Source organism: Apteryx mantelli, chromosome 21 (genome assembly GCF_036417845.1).
Source record: "Apteryx mantelli isolate bAptMan1 chromosome 21, bAptMan1.hap1, whole genome shotgun sequence".
Classification (NCBI taxonomy): Eukaryota; Metazoa; Chordata; class Aves; order Apterygiformes; family Apterygidae; genus Apteryx; species Apteryx mantelli.
This window is the reverse complement of record NC_089998.1, coordinates 5,490,121-5,510,844: the sequence shown is the minus strand read 5'-3', so window position 1 is coordinate 5,510,844 and position 20,724 is coordinate 5,490,121. Positions and strand designations below refer to the sequence as shown.

General features: G+C 46.7%; 2 protein-coding genes across 5 annotated transcripts in view; one reads left to right on the top strand and one right to left on the bottom strand.

Moving 5' to 3' along the window:
- Positions 1-4,990, top strand: part of NTNG2 (netrin G2) — a 44,708-nt gene extending 39,718 nt beyond the window's left edge. The window contains exons 10-14 of one of the 2 annotated variants that reach the window (XM_067308881.1): positions 672-737; positions 1,241-1,315; positions 2,850-3,017; positions 3,379-3,513; positions 3,904-4,990. In XM_067308881.1, the coding sequence (XP_067164982.1) occupies positions 672-737; positions 1,241-1,315; positions 2,850-3,017; positions 3,379-3,513; positions 3,904-4,127 (668 nt within the window). In that variant the 3' untranslated portion in view covers positions 4,128-4,990. The remainder of the gene's footprint in view (positions 1-671; positions 738-1,240; positions 1,316-2,849; positions 3,018-3,378; positions 3,514-3,903) is intronic. The other variant, XM_067308880.1, reaches the window with a different exon arrangement.
- A 7,803-nt stretch (positions 4,991-12,793) lies between these two features.
- The window catches only part of SETX (senataxin), a 33,305-nt gene continuing 25,374 nt past the window's right edge, over positions 12,794-20,724 (bottom strand). For all 3 annotated transcript variants that reach the window (XM_067308967.1, XM_067308968.1, XM_067308969.1), the window contains 7 exons: positions 20,610-20,717; positions 19,721-19,908; positions 19,257-19,349; positions 18,448-18,612; positions 17,856-17,954; positions 15,357-15,444; positions 12,794-14,338 (listed from right to left, as the gene is read on the bottom strand). In XM_067308967.1, the coding sequence (XP_067165068.1) occupies positions 13,541-14,338; positions 15,357-15,444; positions 17,856-17,954; positions 18,448-18,612; positions 19,257-19,349; positions 19,721-19,908; positions 20,610-20,717 (1,539 nt within the window). In that variant the 3' untranslated portion in view covers positions 12,794-13,540. The remainder of the gene's footprint in view (positions 14,339-15,356; positions 15,445-17,855; positions 17,955-18,447; positions 18,613-19,256; positions 19,350-19,720; positions 19,909-20,609; positions 20,718-20,724) is intronic.

Here is a 20,724-nt window from a genome sequence, read left to right as displayed (position 1 = left end):
GCCAGAAGCGACACGAACACTGGTGGGGCCCCGTTTTTAAATAAGCTGTGGGACGGGGTCTGAGTGCTTCCGCGGCGTTGGGCATCCCCACCCCGATGCCACGGACGCGGCAGGACTGAGAGAGCACGGCCCAGGACAGCGGCCGCCCGCCCCGTACCCTGCCGCAGGCTCAGGCGCCTCTTGCACGAGCCGAGGACGAGGCGGCAGCAGCAGTCCTGGCCTCGGACCCCGCTCCGAGCGCCCACCGCACCCGCGCGAGGGAGGGGGCTGCCGTTTGCTGCGGCTCAGGAAGCGCCTGCCCCGGCCAGGGCTGCACCGAGCGTTGGACGCGTGCAGCACCACCACATTTTAGGCTGCTGTCCTTCATCGCTGCAACAGCGAGACTTCGGCAGCACCCCCCTGCGCAACCTCTCCCCTTACCAGGGTTACAGACATGCAAAACCTTCCCAGCGCTGAAAGCCGTCAGCGCTAACTTGAAGCCGGGGCCCGTAGCGTAACCAGCACGGTCGTTTCCCGGTGCGCGCGCTGCGGCCGAGGGCGCTCGGCGGCCGGCAAGCCCCCGGGAAGGCCCTGCTCGCTCGGGGGCAGCCGCTTGCCCCCGTGGACCAGCCCGGCAGCCGGTGGCTCGCTCCGCGCCGCGGCACTCAGCCGGGTTTTGCTGTCTCGCACAGCGGCGCCGAGGAGCAAAGCCGGGCGGACAGCACACTCTGCAGGCAAGAGGCACGGCGAGGAGGCAGGTAGGTGCCCCCGGCGCGCCGGAGCCCCCCGAAAGCCGCGCTCGTACCGGCGCCGCCGTACCCGTGCTCTTAGCCGCGCTCCTAGCAGCTTTTTAGATGTGAGCTGGTGTGACCGCCATCGAATAGAGGCCGCGGCCAATAGTTTTCTTTTTTTTTTAAAGCGCTTTAGACTTGTAGATGCTCAGCTTGACCAACGCAATTCGTCGCACCGACCACGCATAGAGGCAGGGGGTGCGAATAGCTCCTCCGCCGTGGCGCGGGGCTCTGGGCCTCGCAACGCGGCTCCAGGTGGAGCTTCGCACGCGTCAAGCATCGAGGAGGGGAGAGGTAGAGGCGATTCAGGCGCTGCCAGCTGCCTGGGGCGGAAGCGGCTTTCGGCCGGGCCGGAGCGCTGCCCTCGGCTCGGCTCGGCGCCGCTGCAGCCGCAGAGCCGCTGGCTGGCGTGCAGCGCGCAGAGCGGGGCTAAAGCGCTGAGAAAAAGCATGTCTCTGGTTTTTCTTAAGCGTCCTCAAAGACCTCAAAACTCGTCCGGCTCAAACCAGACTCTGGCCCCGTGGCTCCTATAGAGACGTACGAAGGTAAGAGGAGGGAGCTCAGCGCTGACGGCGCCGGGGCTCCTCGCCCTCACCGGCGCGATGTGATTCAGCAGTTTCAGACGTGGAAAAGGTGGGGAGGGTTTGTCCGTACAAGGCTCGGATGAGCCGCAGGCGAGAGTGAGTGCCTCGGGTGAATTGATGCTCGTGAACTGCAGCAGCCAGAAGCATTTGAGCTGAAATCCTTAGGCTGTTGGTCAAACAGGCAGAAGATATTTCGTGGAGGGTCAGGATTACAACCGACTCTCAGTTCCTCCTCAGGCAGCCACGAACCGAGGGGAAACCTCTGCCCTGCTCCACCTTCCCTGGTCTTCATCTCATTGACACGAATCTCCAAACCTACGTGCATGTCAGCCCACATCCTTGCCTCCCGCCTCCCATCTCCCTGCCATCCTTGCATGTTTAACGCTTGGACCACAACCCCAGCTCTGAGCCTCCCTCCTCCTCCTCAAACGCGAGGAAGCTCAGAGCTGGCTAGGGTGCTCTCTGCCCCCGCCATCCTCCATGCTGGGATGCATCCTGGCCAGGACGGCAGTACCGTGGCACACCTGGGGGTACCTCCTCGCCTCCTGTGTTGTCCTTGCAAACTCCCAGGCAAGCCATCACCCAGAGCCGTAACACTGCCAGCATGGCGAGACCTTCGCCACCCTGAGTCATGGTGTCTAACAAAAAGCAGGCACAAGAAGCAACTAATCAAGATGCCTCTGGCTGGAAATTAAACCTGGGTGGCCGTCTTCCTACCTGCAGCCACAGCTGAGCGATACGGTGGTCCAAAACGGCCTCATACGCTGGGGCAGCCCTTGGTGGTGGTGGGGGCGATCTCCCTGCCCCGGCAGCCGCTGCGGGGCTCCCCCGCGTTGCACCAGGCTGCTCCGCTTCCCTGCCCTCTCTCCAAGGACCCCACACAAGCCACTCCTTGCATACACTTGTTTTAAGCCTTACTAAGCTCAACCAAAGCATTTAACCCAAGAGCCACAGCACACACGTCCAGCTCGGGAGATCTCAGGGAGCATGGCCTGGCCAAGGGAGCGGGGGAAGGCAGCAGCCCCGGCCATGCCGAGAAGGGACACGGGTGGGACAGGCCAGCAGGGATTTACCTGGGCACACGGCAGCTTCAGCTCCATCTCAGCCTTGCTCAGGACCTTCCTGTTACCAGCAAGTGCTGTCACATCCTCCACCGGCCTCAGCCCGATAGCCGAGCCCCATGAGGGGGTCCAAGCCCTGCACCAGCTGGGGACACCATGTCCAGCCCAGCCCAGCAAGACCCCTACACCTCCACCTCCAGGCACCGAGCTGGGCTCTCCTCCTCAACCAGACAGCTCTCTAATTAGCACCTAACTCCACTCTGCTGGTTGCTCCCCTAAGTAGGGCTTTCCTTAAAGCAACTGTGTCCTGGGACAGACAAGAGCTGCCTCCCTCACCATGCAAGGGACCTACTGCCCCAGCCCGCTCACAGCCCCCTCGCGCGGGCTGCCCTGGCGCGGCCTCCCCAGCTCCCTCTTCCTCCTCCTCCCCACAGACTGCGAGTGCTACGGCCACTCCAACCGCTGCAGCTACATCGACTTCCTGAACGTGGTGACCTGCGTGAGCTGCAAGCACAACACGCGGGGCCAGCACTGCCAGCACTGCCGCCTGGGCTTCTACCGCAACAGCTCGGCCGAGCTGGACGACGAGAACGTCTGCATAGGTGAGCGCACCGCGGCGGCGCGGGTGGACTTAGCCAGGCCACGAGCTCGCAGGGCCTCGCTCTGCATGGTGGGCTTCCGCTCAGGTCCTCCCTTGAGGGACATGCATCCATGCAGGGCTGCTGCAGCCCTCCGAGGCATCTCCGCCCTGAAAGCCCAGATACCCCCTCGCCAACGTGGGTCAAAAATACTGTTCCACTAGGAGCAGCTCTGAGCCCTCCTGGGGCTCGCTCGCTCGCAGCTCTGGCAATGGCTTGGCCCTTGGCCAGGTGTTTCCGATGTCCCCCGGTGCCCACGTCGAGGCAGCAGCAGGTCCCACGGGCAGGACCTGACGGGGGGACTAACAGCCCTGTCTCCGGGCAGAGTGTAACTGCAACCAGATCGGCTCCGTGCACGACCGCTGCAACGAGACCGGCTACTGTGAATGCAAGGAAGGCGCCACGGGACCCAAGTGCGATGACTGCCTGCCCAACTACTACTGGAGACAGGGCTGTTTCCGTGAGTACCCCGGCACACAGCGCACAGCGGGCCAGAGGGACGCCAGAAGGGTTGGGGACAGACCTGCCTCAGGGATGGACCTACCTTGGGGACAGAAAGCAAGAGGCGAGATGGGTCTGGACCTAAGGGGGATCTTCAGCACCTCCTGCTCAGCTGCCCCATGTCCTTCAGGGTCCGGCATGAGAACAGCCCTAAGTCTCCAGCCCTTCCTTGCAAATCCTCTATCACTTGCTAGTTTTGCCCCTGAAGCTTGCAGATCCCATCTGCTCCTTTGGCCTTGGAGGTTAAATTACCCGGTGCCGGCAGGTCGGATAATTTAACCCCGAGGGGCGGCTGGGGGGTTTATCGCGCCGCAGACTAACGCCCGCGTCCTTCCCTCCCGCCTCGCAGCCAACGTCTGCGACGACGAGCTCCTGCTCTGCCAGAACGGTGGCACCTGCTACCAGAACCAGCGGTGCCTCTGCCCGGCGGGCTTCAAGGGGGTCCTGTGCCAGCAGCCCCGGTGCGACGCCGACAGGAAGGACTGCGACGCCGCCCCCGGCGCCCGCGCCGGCCTCGGCACCCTCCTCCTCGGCGCGCTGGCCCTCCAGCTGCGGGGCTGGGCGGACCTCTGAAGCCTGCACCGGAGGCAGCCCGGTCCAGGCACGCCACCGGAGGACCCGGGGGGACTAAGGAAACCGGCGGCCTTCCTTCCCGCTAGGACTTGCGCAACGTCTTTCGGTCCGCTTGCCAAGCAGAGAGGTACGCAGAAAATCGGGCGCTGACCGCCGGCCACCAAACCGCCCCGGCCCCGGGCGGAGCGGGCTGCAGCGCGGAGCCGGCCGCCGAGCGGCAGAGGGGACCGCGCCGCGGGGACGCTCTCCTCCCCTCCTCTGCACGGGGCGACCCGGGCCACAGGGACCCTGGCAACACAGTGCCGCAATCCAAGGGATATTATTTTTTATTATTATTTATTTTGGTATAGGCTGGTTTTTGTTTTTTTTTTCTTTTTTCCCTCCCTTCCTAGTGTCCCGTTTTGTAAGAGCCCGTCATAACTCCAGAGCCCCGTAGCAGGTAGGGGAAGGGGAGGGAGGGAAGAGGGACTCTCTGGTCCATCCTTGCTGCGTCGCCCCACGTCCCACCGCTGGCGTGGCCCGGCCCAGCCCTACACCCACTGTTGCCTACAGCTCTAGTTGCTGCATTGATTTTGTGTTTTCATGGCTGGGTTTTCCTTTCTTGCACTTACGGAGAGCACGGGCCATTAGGCACATGGTATGTGAGGAGCGCAGTGTCTTATCCACACATTTCCGTATAGTGTACGGTTCAGTTACTTCTTTTGGTAGAGACTTATTTTTATTTGGACTAAATGTTATAAAAGAACCACCCCTTAAAGGGACATTTTGCCATGAGCATTTGATTATGGTGTATCCTCCTACAGTAAAGCAACTATTAATTGCTGCTTGATCACCACGTTTTCCTTTTTGTGTGCACAGTTAATTACAGGTAAAGACTTATTTTTTGATTCATAATGTCCTCTTGTGTTTTCTGAGTCACTACCAAGGTGCACTACCTGGTGAGGGAGAGGGGAGGGGGGGAGAGAGGTTGTTTCATCACTGAGAAGTGTTAATTATTTCTCCTAATTACTTTGCTGAACCTAGATTAGACTGCTAACTGTAGACAATTAACAAAGCCTGGATTATATATTAAGCATTGATCTCGTCCTGAAGTGCCATTTCCAAAGGAGGCTGCAGTAGGAGAAGGCTGGATAGTCCAGGGATGCTTCTCCAGGGGGACCTCAGCTGTCCAAACCCATTGCACCCCACAGAGCTGGTGTCATGCCGAACCTTTGCAGAAGAAGTTGTCTATTTTGAATATCTTTAGGCAGCCACAGCCTGGGACTTCAATAAAGAACTTGCAGGGGCCAGATCAACTTATTTAAAGCTCATAAATATGCTGCAACCAGAGAAAAGGGGGCAGGAGAAACCAGAGACAAATCATATAACTCAAAAATTGGGACAACTGGAATCTTCCATCCACTCAAGAGCTTGGAGTCTGTCATGGCCAAAGAGTTGCCCAGCCGGGAGCTGAGGTGAGGGGAGGATTAAGAGGAGTAGAGACATCCCCACCACCCCATAGTGCTTTCAGTTCTGCGCTAGTTTTCATGACAAGGGAGCAGCCCTCAGGTCCTGCCACCGCTGGCTCCAGCCTGCTCTTTTTCTGAGCTAGCCCAGGAGCTCTGTGCAATCCAGGCTTGAGCCCTCCACCAGCGTTTCCAGGGCTGGTGTCTTTACCCAGAGTGCTACTGCGATAGTTTGTTTAGCAGTGGCCCTTCTGCTTCAATGCTCTGTCCTCTAGGCATGGTCCTGTCCCTACAGCTCTTATCATTGGGAGTAGCCAAATGTTCAAAGGCCCAAGAGCCTGCAGCATCTTCCAGTCTGACACTGTAGAAACCGTGTGCGTAGCCAGAGCCACCAAATCACAGCCCCCTCTACGGGGATGGGGGCAGTGAACTAGCACTTTGTAAAAGGAGAAGAAAATTGGAATAAAAAGCATGGGGCAGACACTCGTGTCAAAACGTCACAAATAAATTGGGTGCATGCTCTGAGCAGGCAGGACTTCTGCATTTAACATTACAGAGGAAGGTCACAGGACTTAGTTACTTCATCACAAAAGAAATGAGGGTTAAAATGACCCCGCTGAGATTTGATCAGTAAGGCAGCGGGTTGACACTACCATTTCCTCCCTTTCTTTAAGGCAGTCGGTTGCTGTCTGTTGTTATTGACACTTGCTCTTTCTTCGTACTTTCTTATCAAGATATATTTAAAACCCTCATAGGTTACTATTCTTATAAGTAATAGCGTAGAACAGTCTGTAACAAGATCAAGATCTCTAATGGCACTTCTGGAAGGTGAAACACACATTCTCCTTTCCCAGCACTAGTGTTTTTCTCTAGAAAATTAGATTAAGCAACAGAAAATTTACTACTTCATAAAGCTGTATCCCAGACAAACACCGTGGCCGGCTGATTCCCTGCAAACGCATGCTTTTATTGGAAGCAAGGGAGATGGCTCCAAGCAGCAAGAGAAGCACCAAGTTCCCGCAGCAAATAACCACAGAGGAATGTAACAAAGCTCACAACAGCCAGAGCGCGAAGGTGGCTGTAGGTGGTATTTCACTAAAACTAGACCTTTTGGGGGTGGGTTTTTTTTGTCATTGGTTGTGTTTTGTTTTTTAAAAGAAACATAACTGGCTTCAACATTCCCGTGAACACACATTGCCACAGGAAGATTCAGTCCTAGGCCTTCTTTAACTGAAGCCCAAACAAAGCTCCGTGACTGCGACCAGGAGGAGGAAGTTGGCCTTTGGCATAGCCGCAGCAGGATTGGCACCGCACCTGAGAAATGGTGAAGGAGATGGGAGGAAAACACAAGTCACCCTCCATACTGCTTACACCGCTCTTCGGCTCTTGCTGGCTGTGCAGAAGCAAACACCTCTGTAAAACTGTAATTGTCAAAAAGGACAAATACAACATGCTTCATCTCCCAGAAGAAATTACTTGGCCTATTGACTATGAGCAAGAGCAAAGCCAAAAGAGTGAATTTTAAAGATGCCTCTAGTTAAGTCCTTTTTAGCTCTGGCTGCAGACTGGGCAGTAGACCTCACCTTCAAGCTCAGATGCAAAGCTGGCTCTGCCTGTTCCGGTTTAGGATACCACTTTACCTGTCCAGTGGTGCTGGGGAGCTTGTGATCAAGCAACAGAAGTCATCCCAAGATAGAAAAATCCCCCACAAACCTTAAATGCGGTGTTTAAGAAAAAAAATTTAAAGCTACTGAAAACTTTGGTGCTGAAGGCCCATTAAGTGCAGACATCTGCGACCACACAGGCGTCTACATAAAGAGACTACAGCATTACCGAAATACCGAAAAAACCTTCCCAGATGTACCTGCAGATCCAAAAGTTCATCATCTTTAAGCTGAAGCCATTTGTGCATCAGTTAATGCTTTTAAATGGAAGGCGGTGTCCAATGAGCTTGACACTTTACTTGTGGAAAGGTTAACCAAAAGGTACTTCTCTTTCCGAGAAAAGCCACTTGTGCTCTTTCAAGAGGTTTCCATGCATATCCCCCCGCCTGCACGCAGCCAGCATTTGACTCATTTGAAAAAGCATTTAAATTCTACTTCTCTCTGCAAAAATCAGCAGCCTCTTCAAACAGTACAAGCAGAACTTTTGATTTTTCTTATTTACTTCCAATTCTACTCCGATTTTAACTATTTAGAGTTCTGTTGGAGCTGTATGCTCAGAAGCCCCAGGCAACAAGAGTCCACAGTCTCTTGCCTGACGCGACGGACTGCTGTGGCCAGGGCGAGTCTGTAGTCCCAGCTGCAGAGAAGTCAACAGTAGTCTGGCTTTATGCATATTTGCTCACTCATCAGATGAAATGTTAAGCCTGCAGCTTCTGAGCTGGAGACAAAAGGAGGGGGAAAAACAATCTCAGTCCGTCAGCACTTACCAGGTATGTTCTTTGTTTTTTAAAGATTCGGAAGGCAGGCATCTCATCTGCTGGAGCAATTCTTAAAGAGCCTTGTGCAGACTGCAGCAGCAAGAGAATCAACACATGATTGGTATTGTAATAAATGGTCCTGCCAACCAATTCTGTATTATAATTGATGTCGATGAAAAGCCTCCAACGAAAATAACGTAAAAAGGAGGAGCTGAGCATTCCTGCCAGAAATAAGAGTGGCCCTGGATTCTAGATATTGATATCACCATTTTCTCGGAGCCCTTCTGGCAGGGATTTGGAGCGTTTGGCCACTATTGCGCAAACTGTGCAAAAATGGCACACTCCAATTTGAGATGCAGAGGAGAGCTTCAGACCGTCCGAAAGGCCCCTGTATCGTTTGGATTGCCTAGGTATCATAAGAAGTTTCGCTGCAGGGTGAAACATGGGAAGCAAGCCTAAACACACCTGGTTTTGCCCCTTGGCTATGTTCTATCCTGGGCAGCAACAATACTAGATTGCACCACCTCTATCCCACCCCTCTCCACAGTATTTTGGGGATTAAAATAAGGAGGGAAATTGATGTGATTTCTTAGCAGCAAAGAAAGGAGTTCGTTCTTGATACAAGTGAAATCTGAAAAATTGGACAGTCACATCAGTGTAGCCTGCCAGGCTATAAAACAAGTTTTTTCTACATTTTCACAGTGCCAAATGTAATGTGCACTCAAACTACCTTCATTTTCATTTCCACCACTATTTGCCTGGGAGTTAGTGGAAAATTAGTCAAGGCCTTCGCAGACAGCTACATATGGCTAGGAGGGCTCATGTATCAGCAATATTCAGTGTACAAGACTGCTAGCTTACAGTTATTTGTGAAGAATAACGCACTGGGCTCCTTTCCAAGCATTTTAAAAAGACAAGAAAGGAGACCTTATATATGAGTTGGGAACGGACCCATTGTGGCAAGAGATTGTATTATATTGTTAACATTATAAATTCCATTTACAATACAGCAGTCATTTCATCCATCATTTATTCATGCAGACGAGAGAGAACGTCTTGCATTTTTAGGACCACGGTTCTGCTTATCCTTGGAATTGCTACAGTCAATAGTCTGTGAATGAACAGCCCACCTTCAGCTGTTGGCCGCTTCAGTCTCTCCTCTTGTACATTCAAGAGTAACTGCAGCATCTCATCACACTTCAGTAACTGCAAAGAAGTCCCAACCGTGAAATTACTGTTTTTCCATGTTACTTTTTAGATACCACCTGGTCCTAAGAGCGTTGTTCGCCCTTAATCAGTACATGTTCTGTCACTACGTCTTTCTTGCTCTAGAAACACAGACCCCTCAGTACTTCCGTAGCGTCAGTATAGAAGGGGCAGGGGTTATTTCTGTTTTATGGACTAGCAAGGGGAAGAGACGAAGTGCCTTGCCAATCCGTACGCAGCTCACACATACCCAGCTCAGTCTCCAACCCCTACGCTTCCATCCACCGCTAACTAGTCACTGCCCTCACCTTATCTAGGAGGCAGCAGGGAAGAAGGGCATCCCCTCACCGCAACGGGAGTGTAGCAAGAGACTGGGGGGAGATGCTGATGCTCTCAGGTGTGCTTAGACCTCCTCTCAGCAGCATTTCGCTGCCCTCATGACTGCTGTTCACAACACAGAGACATCACCAGCTCTCAGCATTACTCAGACACCTTCGTGGCTACCACCATCACCCAAAGCCATGAAAGCCCTCCCGCCACTATGCTTCCCAGACTGGGTTAATGCTCCTGCAAACTGCTCGTTTTCCTCCGGCTGGCCAGCAGACCAATGAAGTCCCCAGTATTTCGGCCAGCACCCTACACCATAGTGCAGGTACAGTGACACATAGGTAAGAAAAAAAAACCCTCACTAGGCAAGTAACCATTTGGATATCATCATTATACATATGGCTCTGGTTTATTCTCACATGTCCGTAGTTTGCAGTGATGACATGGAAATCAGTTAGGGTAAACCTTAAAGGAGAAATGAATGAACAGAATGATAACTTCACCTTTTCTAGAAAGTCACCTATTCCGCGTACAGCCAAAGGGTTTAAAAAGGGTGTGTGTGGGGGGGGTACTTTGAACAAAATATAGTCCAACGTTTACAAGAAATTTTCCCATCTTAATGGCATCAAGTGACTAGTAGTACTGCATAGGGAACTGGTTTTGCGCTGGGAATTAAGCTGCCAAGCTTGGAAGAATGGAAGTCTCTGTATGAAAACCCAAATGCTTCTTATTCCAAAGCTTTTTTGGCACAAAGTCCAATTAAACTGTTTTACATCAAGTTCTGTGTTCTTTACTGATTTTTCTGACTTCCACAATTTAGCAAAAAAGAATCACTGAACAACCTCTGACTTTCACTGGTTCGGAGACAAGAATACGTAAGAATAAACAAAGCAAATCTACACTCATAGCTTACAAATAGGACTGTCCATCAGTACTCAGGATGGCATTATATAAACACAAAATGGAAACAGCAGAGAAGAAGCTATCTAAATAGTACTGTATCTGCTTGTACCCCAGTGGAGATTTCACTTGAACCAATGAGAAATATGCTTTGGAGCTGACTTTACCTGTTTGACCAAAATATAAAGAGGAAAAAAGTGAATTAAAACTGCAAACCTACTCTGACTTATATGTGAAGAGAGAGAAGTGTTCCAAGTGCAAACAACCCAAAGAGTTTTATTCAAGAATACAACATTAACAGTACAGACTGATATGGTAGGAATAAGCTACTGCTGAAAGACTGACAACTTAAGTCTGATAAAATAAATCTAGTATTAAACCAGAGGGGGGAGGAAGAAGAAAAAAAGCAAAAAAAAAGGGGGGGGGCAAAGAAAAAAAAGCTTGAGCCACCTGACCATTCCTTATAAATGATGTTTTATGGAAAAATACAGGAATTATAAAATTATATGACCTATGCTTTGTGCACCTAATACAAGAGAAATGAAATGTTAAAACAAAATTCCTTCCAGCATGTGGCAAGTAGAGTTCTCAAGAGAAATGTATATTCTGAAACACAAATTAAGCAGAAAAGAAACTAGAAGGGAAGTTTTTGAAATATGTTTCCTTGACAAAGTTCTATTTAATGGCCAGAAAAGCACATTTCTTCATTCACACTGTTGCTGCCTTTACTTTATTAATATAAATACAGACTACATGGCCTCCACCATAGCTACAGGATCTTACAGCAGTTTGCAGAATAGCAGCCTTTTTAGTGTGCTAAGTAGAAGCAGCAGGCAGTTGACATAGCAGTGATGAGAAGAGCCAAGAGGTTTACATGAAGACAGTATTTTAAAGTATTCCTATTAACATGAAGGGAGATAACACTTAGGGCATGGATTCTGTGATCTGGGAACGACAGCAATGTCCAATTCATGACAATAAGATTAATTCAAACCACCTTCCTTCTCACTCAAGGTACATACCGTAAGGAACAGTCACAACAGTTTTAGAGGTGCATATCCTGCTGACAAGAGAGGGTCAGGGTTCAGTGAAGCAATTAAGATTGCAATATAATGAATAAACTGCAGCGTTGGGCCCAAAGTGTAATTCTTAAACACTGCACCATGTACTGATTTCACTTCAAGGGCATCTTGAAGGTCAGAATTTTCCCTTATTATCTTAAATTCTCCATACCATAGCACTGTGAGCAGGACAAGCACATACAGTGGCTAAAAGCCTTCCAACACACCTACTACTCAGTTGTTGCTAGTAAAAAACATCTGTTCGGTGCTTGGATACATTAAACAAGTTATACTGGCAATTACTGTTAATTTAAACTGCTACCTTATTTTTGCCATCTGTATTTTGGTGAACTGTATCACACATACCTATTTGTCAGTTGGTTAAAAGAACAAAGTTAACACTAATCTTTGCAATGAATGTGTCAGGACTGAAACACAGGTAACGATAATGGTTAAATTCTGGCCAGAGAAGTCTGGCAGCTCATTCTGCAGTCACGGAACCAAGACACCCTCATGTAGTGGTTAAGCACAAGTTACTCAGTAGGTCAGCATACCAGAACCTGTCCCCAATTATGTGACAGGTCTTGATTTTCAGGTGTAAAATTCACTTAAAACTTACCGGACTCCGCACACAAAAGATTGATGGCATCTTTCTATTCCTTAGAGCATTAGGCCACAGCACAAGAAGTCAGGCACACCACTAACATCCCTTCTCGAGTCGGAGTTAGAAAGGGACGACAGGATACTGCCTGGGTCATAGCAGGTTGTATTTTAACACAGATGCATGGAGATAGCAGTCTGGCCCGCACACAATACCCCCAGCTTGCATTAATTTAGAAAGGTGCTGAACTCGCAAGCAGAAGCGTGCTAGACTGTCTCCAGGCAAAATAGTGTGCATAGGAAATGCTGCTAGTCACTTGCTCGAGACAGATGTGCTCTACTCCGGAAAGAAAAAACAATGTTTCACAGTGACCCAAAGGCATTCTTACCAGAAATAATTCCACTCTGATTATGGAAGTGTTACGGTGAGATGTTATGGCTTTCTTAAAGCCAGTATTATGGCTTTCTTAAAAAAAAGTTACAACCGCTCCCCTCCCTGCCCCCTTACTGGTTATGTATTCTACATCAACACAGTGAACAGAATCCAGTAATAACACTGAGAACTAACTGCTTGCCCTTTTTATCTCTGTAGATCTCCAAGAGCTCTATAGAAAGAAATTCAAGTCTCATTATCATTAAGTAGATCTTTGACTGAGATTCCATAGTCCTGCTGATCACTCATCACATGGACTCATCAAGCCCAAACAGACCTCATAGGCTTTAATCCACAGTTTGTACCACCACTGCAAAAAGACAACAGATTCCAGCTGATGAAGCAGCAGCAAGAACAAAACTCAAGGCACATTTGTATAAACATAAGCTCTTTTGTTCCTATAAAAAACAGGCAATAAAATATACAAAATAAGTAGAATTTTCTCCATTCAACCTATGTTCATCTGCCCTCAGTCTTCCCTGAGGCACCAGTAGAACATGAGGAAGAATCACTGCTACCGTCTTTCCAAAATTCATTGTTTGCTATCAAATAAATTAGACTTACTAGGACAAAGGGAAAAAGAAGACTGGCTGGATTTTTTTTTTTTTTTTTTTTGCTTTGCTTGGGTTCTTCATAAAAAAATTGCATCACTATGAAATTAGCATTTGCACAAGGAAACAAGCAGCTATATACCTGCCAAATTAAATCTTAAAATAATTTTATACTGTACAAATATACATCATTAAACATTTACAATCTCAGCTTCCTAGATGACAAAATTCACTGCCCTTCCAAGCAATGCAGCTAACCCAACTTTTTTGTTCAAAAGCTCAAAGTTATCAACCGTCAGGTATAAAGTCTCTTTGCAATTAGTGACAGGATGGGAAAAGATCAATCTACTCATTGTAGAAGTATCAAAATAAGGGAGTTCCAGGTGTATGAAATATCTTAAAAGTCCTTGCTAGACAGAAATCTGGGGCTGGATTTTGAGTAATGAGCCAATACTAAAGATATTGCAGTCAGTGAAAGGTCTTTCTTCGCTTGGCACTGTTTGAGTCTTTGCTCTCTGGTGATTCATCTGATGCTCTCCTGGTTACAAAACGATAGTCTTTGTCTTTGCTCCACTTACTGCTACTACTTTGACCTCCTCCACTATGGGTTTTTGAATCGGTTTTTGATAAAGAAGCTCTCCAGTCACTCTCTCGCTGAGCTGCATAAGATGACGTGGAAGGCACGTCTGATTGTCCCGTTGTCTGTTGGGGCTTCTTAGAAGTTTCTGTTTTGGAAATCCGATCCCTGACAGCTGAGGATACTTCTGGGCCCTGCTGTGCTGTTGCTCCCAGATTGCCCTGAGCTGACCGATTGCTGTCTTTTGAGACCTGGTCCTTCCCTTTTGTCTCTGTTCTACCAGCCAGCCTTGGGTCCCGTGGTTTCTCTCGATCAGCAGGCTGTGCTGCAGCCTCCACTGGTGTGGAAACAGGGGCTCTCCTGGAGTCCACAGCCTGAGGCCCCTGTGGCTGCTGCAGCCCTCTGCTCCCTTGCGGTGCTGCAGGGACGGCAGGAGCAGAGAGTTCCCGCGGACTGCTGGCCTCCCTTGGATTTGTGAGCTCGCCCCTCCTGCCACCAGGAGAATGAGCCTGCACCGGAGGAGCTTTCTTTGTCCCTGCTTTGGTGGGGGGCTGGCAGGGGGGGGTCTGTACTGTTGTCTTGAGCTTCAGAATCTTAGCAGCATCCTTCTTGTAGCTTTTGTCTGAGGTCTTGATAATGGCACCTCTTCTCTGAGCATCCTGAATCAACTCATTCCAGTCTTTATTTTCCTTTAAAAAAGAAAAAGGGGAAAAAAGACATCCCCCGTCACACAAAAGAAAAGAGTTAGCAAAAGGAAATCGACACATACAAACAAAGGTGCTGAAGGATGCGCACCCTCTTTTACTCAAGGTACCTGACCCCACTGTCATGGGAATCACCGTTATGATCCTTCTTGAACGAAAGAATTTAAGTTTCACTTGAAAGCAAAACAGCAATAGGCACTCTGGCTGCTGTAGCTTTCAACCATCAGTGATCCACTATTTAAAATGATAACTCTTGTATTTATGAAGGCTCGAAGAGAAGCCCATAGAATACGCAGAATGCGAGTGCAACAGGAACAGCTTCAATGCCCTCTAGTGGTGTAGCCATCAAACAACCCCCACCCATTGACAATGAATATAAGTGAAGTACAGTCAGACATTAAGTCTACTCTAGAGCACTCCCTGCCCATTTGGTGGGCCTTTATAGTACCCCAAATATGTAGTTCTGTTTCAGAAACACCTGCCTCAGAGTACAACTATCCTGAGAAACCATGTGACTACACAGAGTAGTGTCAAACACAATCTGAAAATCAGAAGAGGGTGAGTTTTGGTTTTTTTGATTGATTAAAACCAAAACAAACAATTTTACTTGCTCAAATATCTTCTGACAACTACAATAACTGAAGCTGCAGGAACAGTAATGATCAAGCAGGAAAGCATCTTCACCACCATCCTATCTTACCTGTAGACATGATTTTTGCACTTGCCATCCTCTAATTTAAAAGTACTGTGGTAGAATTTAATAGCTAAAAACATTGGGAGAGCCATTTTTAACTCTCCTTCTTGGAAGCAAGGAATAGAGACTTTTTTAAGCTGTAAGAATCATAGCCAAGCCTTTCATTGCTCTAACTTAGCAACACACTTAAAAAGGCTCCCTTTTCACGTACTGGAATAGTCTGTTTTAGTAGTTTTCATTTGCTCATCCCTGACCTGACCTAAAAGGGTGGATCACACAAAGGATCATTAGATGTAACACTGCACCTACCATGAGTGTTTTTAGTCTTCCGAGAATGAAGAGGCTGAATCTCGCCCGGGTAATTGTAACATTCAGTCGCTGAAGACTTGCCAGAAACCTAAGTGACAAGACAAAACTAAGTTCTTCTGAGACTTAAATATTATAAGGAGATAACAGTTGGTTTAATCAATGAAATGAAGATAACACAAGTAGTTAAAAAGAAGGAAGTTATCAACCATTCCCAGATCCCACTACAGTAGCCCTGCCTTACATGAAGGGCTCTGGGTGAAGTGTGCTCCTTTCAGCACTTTGATTCCTTGCAGGGAACTCCAGCCCTCCAGCTCTCGCCACTGATATTTCTTCTCTTAGTGCAAACCTCCTCTTAATGCTGATCACTGCTTCCTTAACTGTTCCTCAAAGCCTTACTCCTTTTGACTCACTTCACCTATCAAGACTTTAAACTTCTTTTTGACTTGAACTGAACTATTTGGTATGATTAATGGGAAAACTTTCTACTGAGATACTAAATGCTGGACTTGAATATTCTACTTATTCTAAAGGTGACCTGCACTAGAAGAATGCAGCATTTTTGCTTTTGTTTGGTCATGTTTCAAGTTCTGAAAAGCATATTCCTTGCAAAAGAAAGTTTTCATATTACAAATATCAGACCACATCTCGACTGTTTCTGTGGGATCAAAAAAACAAGGCATTAAAACCTCAACAAATAAATGCATAATGTACTGCTTAAAGGTTGATTTGTGTTAATACTTATTTAACAAAACTTCCAACAAATCTTTGGAGAAAAAAAGCTCTGTGAAACTAGTATCCACCATTTCTTCTCTAATGAAAGTGCTCCCAAAAAGCAGTGCTTATTCTATCCTAATGAAGTTCGCAAGACAAAAGTCAAATCTTCATGCAATTTAGTTTGAACAGGTCCAACAACGATGCCTCCTGCTGCAGCCACAGTACTGCAACCTGCTTTTCAGCAATCTCACCACACCTGTAGTAAAGACTGCAAAAGCCTCAGAATTATCTCAGACAATTTGGACAATGCAGGAAAAAAGGTGGAGAGACAAGAAGCCGAGCAGGGGAGTGGAGCCAACAGCACAGATGTTATAGTCGTTACTGAAAAAAGATGAAAGAGAACTAAATATTCCTAATAGCTTTTAAAACTGAAGGAAGACAAGATGCATTTTCTCAGGAAAGAGAAAAAAATCCCTAAGTATCATTTCTTGGAGAGCTTTCTCCTCCCTTTTCAAGTTACGTTTGGAGTAAGTTTAATGCTGGACTAGCAGTCCTGGAGACTGAAATACTTTGCTCAGCTACGAGATCAGAGGTAGTGGTGATGCAGAATTTCCCATCGCACCTTGCCAACGAAGCCCGACCTTGAAACAGACACCCAAGTCATCAGTATGTACAACCTATAAGGTATCACACTGCCAAAGCTTTATTGTATAAGCTTCACCACAGTAAGTTGTAAAGTTTTCTTCCAAAAGAACAAATAGAGGTTAAATCACACGCCAGCCAAAAGCGCAGGCAGGTTATAGCCGCCTTCGGTTTCCAAACACAATCAACTAGATTAAAAATTTCCCCAGAGCATCCTTGGTGTTTACTGTAGGATTTCAATGGAAAAATGGTTCTTTCCCTTCCCAAAGTAGCACAGATCTGTACAATTAATAGCCCTTTATCTAGCAATTAGAAAATCATATCAAAGAAACATAAGTTGTGAAGTTTTGTGGATGGAAACAAAAAATTCTGTCTGTGAACAGCCCCCTCATAGATTAGCTGAAAAGACAATGAACTACAGACAGGCTCATTTCTAATGCCTTTTTTTAAACTAAAACAGTCACCTTTATGACAGAGATTATTAATAAAGCAAATCAACCCAATTGTTAGTGGTTTGGGAGTAAACAGCACATCTGATATCTAGTTACTTCTGTTTCAAAAGGGAAAACCTTATATACAATTATCAAAATTGTGATCTAGAGTCAAGAGTTTCTGTGAACTTCCTTATCCCTCAAAAGGCATACACATTGATCTAAGAACAAACCATCCAGCTGGTCTGAGTCACATTCCTAAGACGACATATAACCATTTAGCAGTACTTTTATGGAGAGAATGCTGTATTAATAGGATAGTGATAAATCACAAAAAAAGGATTTCGTTTTAGAAGAGCAGCATTCAGAAAGTTACAATATATCAAAAAGCTATAAGGAGAATAAATGCTGCAGCACTAACATAAAGAGCCAAGTTCCCAAGACCAATCCTGCCAAACAAACAGTGACGGGCTAAGGCAACCATGCAAATTCATCAGTATGCATTGCAGAAGAATACTTAGCATTTCCATGCACCTTTTGTTCAAAGATCTCAAACCAGTAACATCAGCTCATGCATTAAGACACTTTTTAATTTGCTAGCTGTAGTAATTTGTTCCCTAATAACTTTTTTATCGTTAATATTCAGAATATAATGACTATATCTAGACTGTCAGTGTAACCAGGACTTGCAAGTCACTGAAGACAAACATACCCAATTGACCCTTTAGAGCTGTTCGCCCGGACGCACGTCACTATGATGCAGTCTTTCTCTCGCCCCTGGAATGCATCCACTGTGTCCACCTCCCCTGAGCTGTTAAAGAAAGAATTAGCAAGCCACTAAACTACATTAGTTGAACTTTTAAGCAATACACTGACATAAATGGCCTAAACACTATGCTGAACGATCAACTGTCAAAATAGTCCGGGGTAAGCTTCTGCTTCTGAACATGGAAAGATTCAGTATATGAATCTAAAGCAATAGTTGCTTTTTTGAGGCCAGGATCAGTGTTGAAAAGCTGTTCAGTTCCATGTAGCTTAGAAATCACTTTTAAGTTTATCTGTAAATCAGCTTTTTTCAGAACAGCAATATAATCAGAGCTTGTATACAAGTAATAGCTAAGATCCAAAAGGTCATGCTTGTTTTAAAAGAAAAAGCTTGGATGTCCCCTTTAAAAGATGTAACTAAGTACAGATTTTGGCAGCATAGAAAAGTTTGAGACATTTTGCTCCAATTTTAAGAGGATAAATAAAGGACTAACATGCAAGAAGAAAAGTTCTATTTGAAACCTCAGGGGTTTCTTTACCTGTTGTTCTTAAACACTCTGTCTAGTTCTTCCTGAATTTTCTTTTTCTGCGCACTGTAAGGGGTAATTACTCCAATGTGACGAAGACCAAGATCCTTCCTTTTTTCTTTAATTGTTTTAATTAATTCCATCACCAGTTTAACTTCCTGGGGATTACTAAAAGAGCTGAACAAGACAGAAAGAAAGAAAAACATTAAAGAGAAGTGTTTGATAGCTCTTTCCAACTCAACACTTCAGGCCAAGTTGAAGGGGGACTGTGAGTTGAAGCCCATGTCTTAAGCTTTTGCAGCCTCTTTCACATAGATGCTCAAAATACATTGAAACAAGCCTTGACAAGGGGTTAGCAAAAATGAAAAATGTTTGCACTGAGAGCCTGCACTACAGGTTCCCCTAGAGCTCCACAGCTTTGCTTTCCCTTAGAGGAGACATGAAGGGGAAGGCTGAGCCTGCCCTCTTCTGGCATCATCTCAGTATGCAGCTGTGAAAAGCAAGTCGTTAAGAAAGGGGAAAAATAAAAATAAAAAAAAATCGGGGACTCAAACTGTATTACAGTTAGCACAGACTGAAGGCATACACTGGCACCTAGCAGATAGTCAAACCAGGATTAAAACCGGTTACATATCAAGAAAAACACTTAACACCTGGTTTCAGTAAAGCAGCCTTCCAGAAAATTAAACCAAGTCTAGCCAAAAATGAAGTTCTGGCTATTTGCTGCATACAGAGAAGAATAAAGGAAAAAGGAAGATTCCTCTGCAGGCAATTAATTATTACCATGTCTAAGATTTGGCAGAGCAGAACACAGGACTTACTCGTTGTCTCTCTCCTCATGACCATCTCCTACATCAAAAATTAGGTAAGGCTGGAATGGCCATTCTGAAGAACATCTGTTCTCTTCTGTTGCTCTGTAAATAATATTGATATCACTCGGTAACCATAAAAAAAAATCCTAAGAACTGATACATGGTTATTAAACACAATTAACTTTCAGCTTTTTTTCCCACCAGAGTCCCTACTTTTCACCGTTTGTTATCTGTGTATACTGAGGCCTGAGATGGAACTCTGTGCAGCGAGGAATCTGTTCAATCTTAAAAGTAACCTAGTTATTTCATGCATCATAGCCAGCATTAACAGGAGAAGGCATGTAAGTCTTCGCCCATTAAGCATCTTCATCCACAACCACAAGAATTTTTAGATGCAGAACATCCTGAATGTGAAAAAGCTTTCTTTGAAATAGCCTCTGCTCAGAAAGCAGAACACTGTGAGTGCTACTCACTTGTCAGTCTTCAGACTCCTGCCATAAACGTAATTGGAGGGGAAGAGGCAGATGTCAGGGTGCATCCTGTACTGCACAGTCAGCTGCACGACTGGCAGACTTCTTAAGATGTTCTGCTGCACTTGTGCTTCCAGGTGTCTGTGCAGGCGTGCCATCAAGGACTGATCATAGCCATAGTCCTGAGCTTTCTGCCAGAGGGAAGACAAGATTTACTTCTGGGGAATCGGGTCCAAAATTAACAATAGGAACTCACTTTTTGGACTTAAACTATTTGCTATTTTAAGATTCTAAATCACTGATGAACAGTTTGACAGCCTAACTACTTGACTTCAGTTTTCTATCTGTACTTTTATTATTTCAGTAGAGGTCACCTACGTAAGTCTGAATCTTGTTAGTGCAGTCTTCAGTAACACATTTTCTTTCTCCAAGTTGCAACACACTAAAATTTTAAATACACTAACAATAATGGAAAGCAAGATTTTGCGGATAAGATCTCTAAAGAAATGCTCAACCTCCCCACAATTTGTGCTACCAGAGAAGGCAGTCTGTTTTTCCTCCTTTATCAGATGTTTAAAATAGTCCTCCCTACTGATGGATACAAGATAACACTCCTAACATGTTCATCCTTAAAATACCTTTGTAGGTGAGGAAGTCCCCCCACAAACAGGTAGTCTCCATCCCCATTCCCTAAAGGATGCAACACTGACTGAAGCTCACATAACAGTACAACAGAGCAGCACTGAAGTTTTGGTGCCACAGCTTTTCTTACTAGTGTATGAAACTACTTTCAAGCTACATCAGGTATTTCTATAGAAGCTACACTCACACACCTAAAGACAATATTGACATGGTCTCAGCTCAGCAGCGACCAAACAGTTTGAACACTTACCTGCGATTTTACAGTAGGAGGGAGCTGTCTGGGATCTCCAACAAGGACAAGTTTATTACAGCGATGAATCAGTGGAATGAGTGTTTCAACCTCACAGGACTGTCCTGCCTTTTGT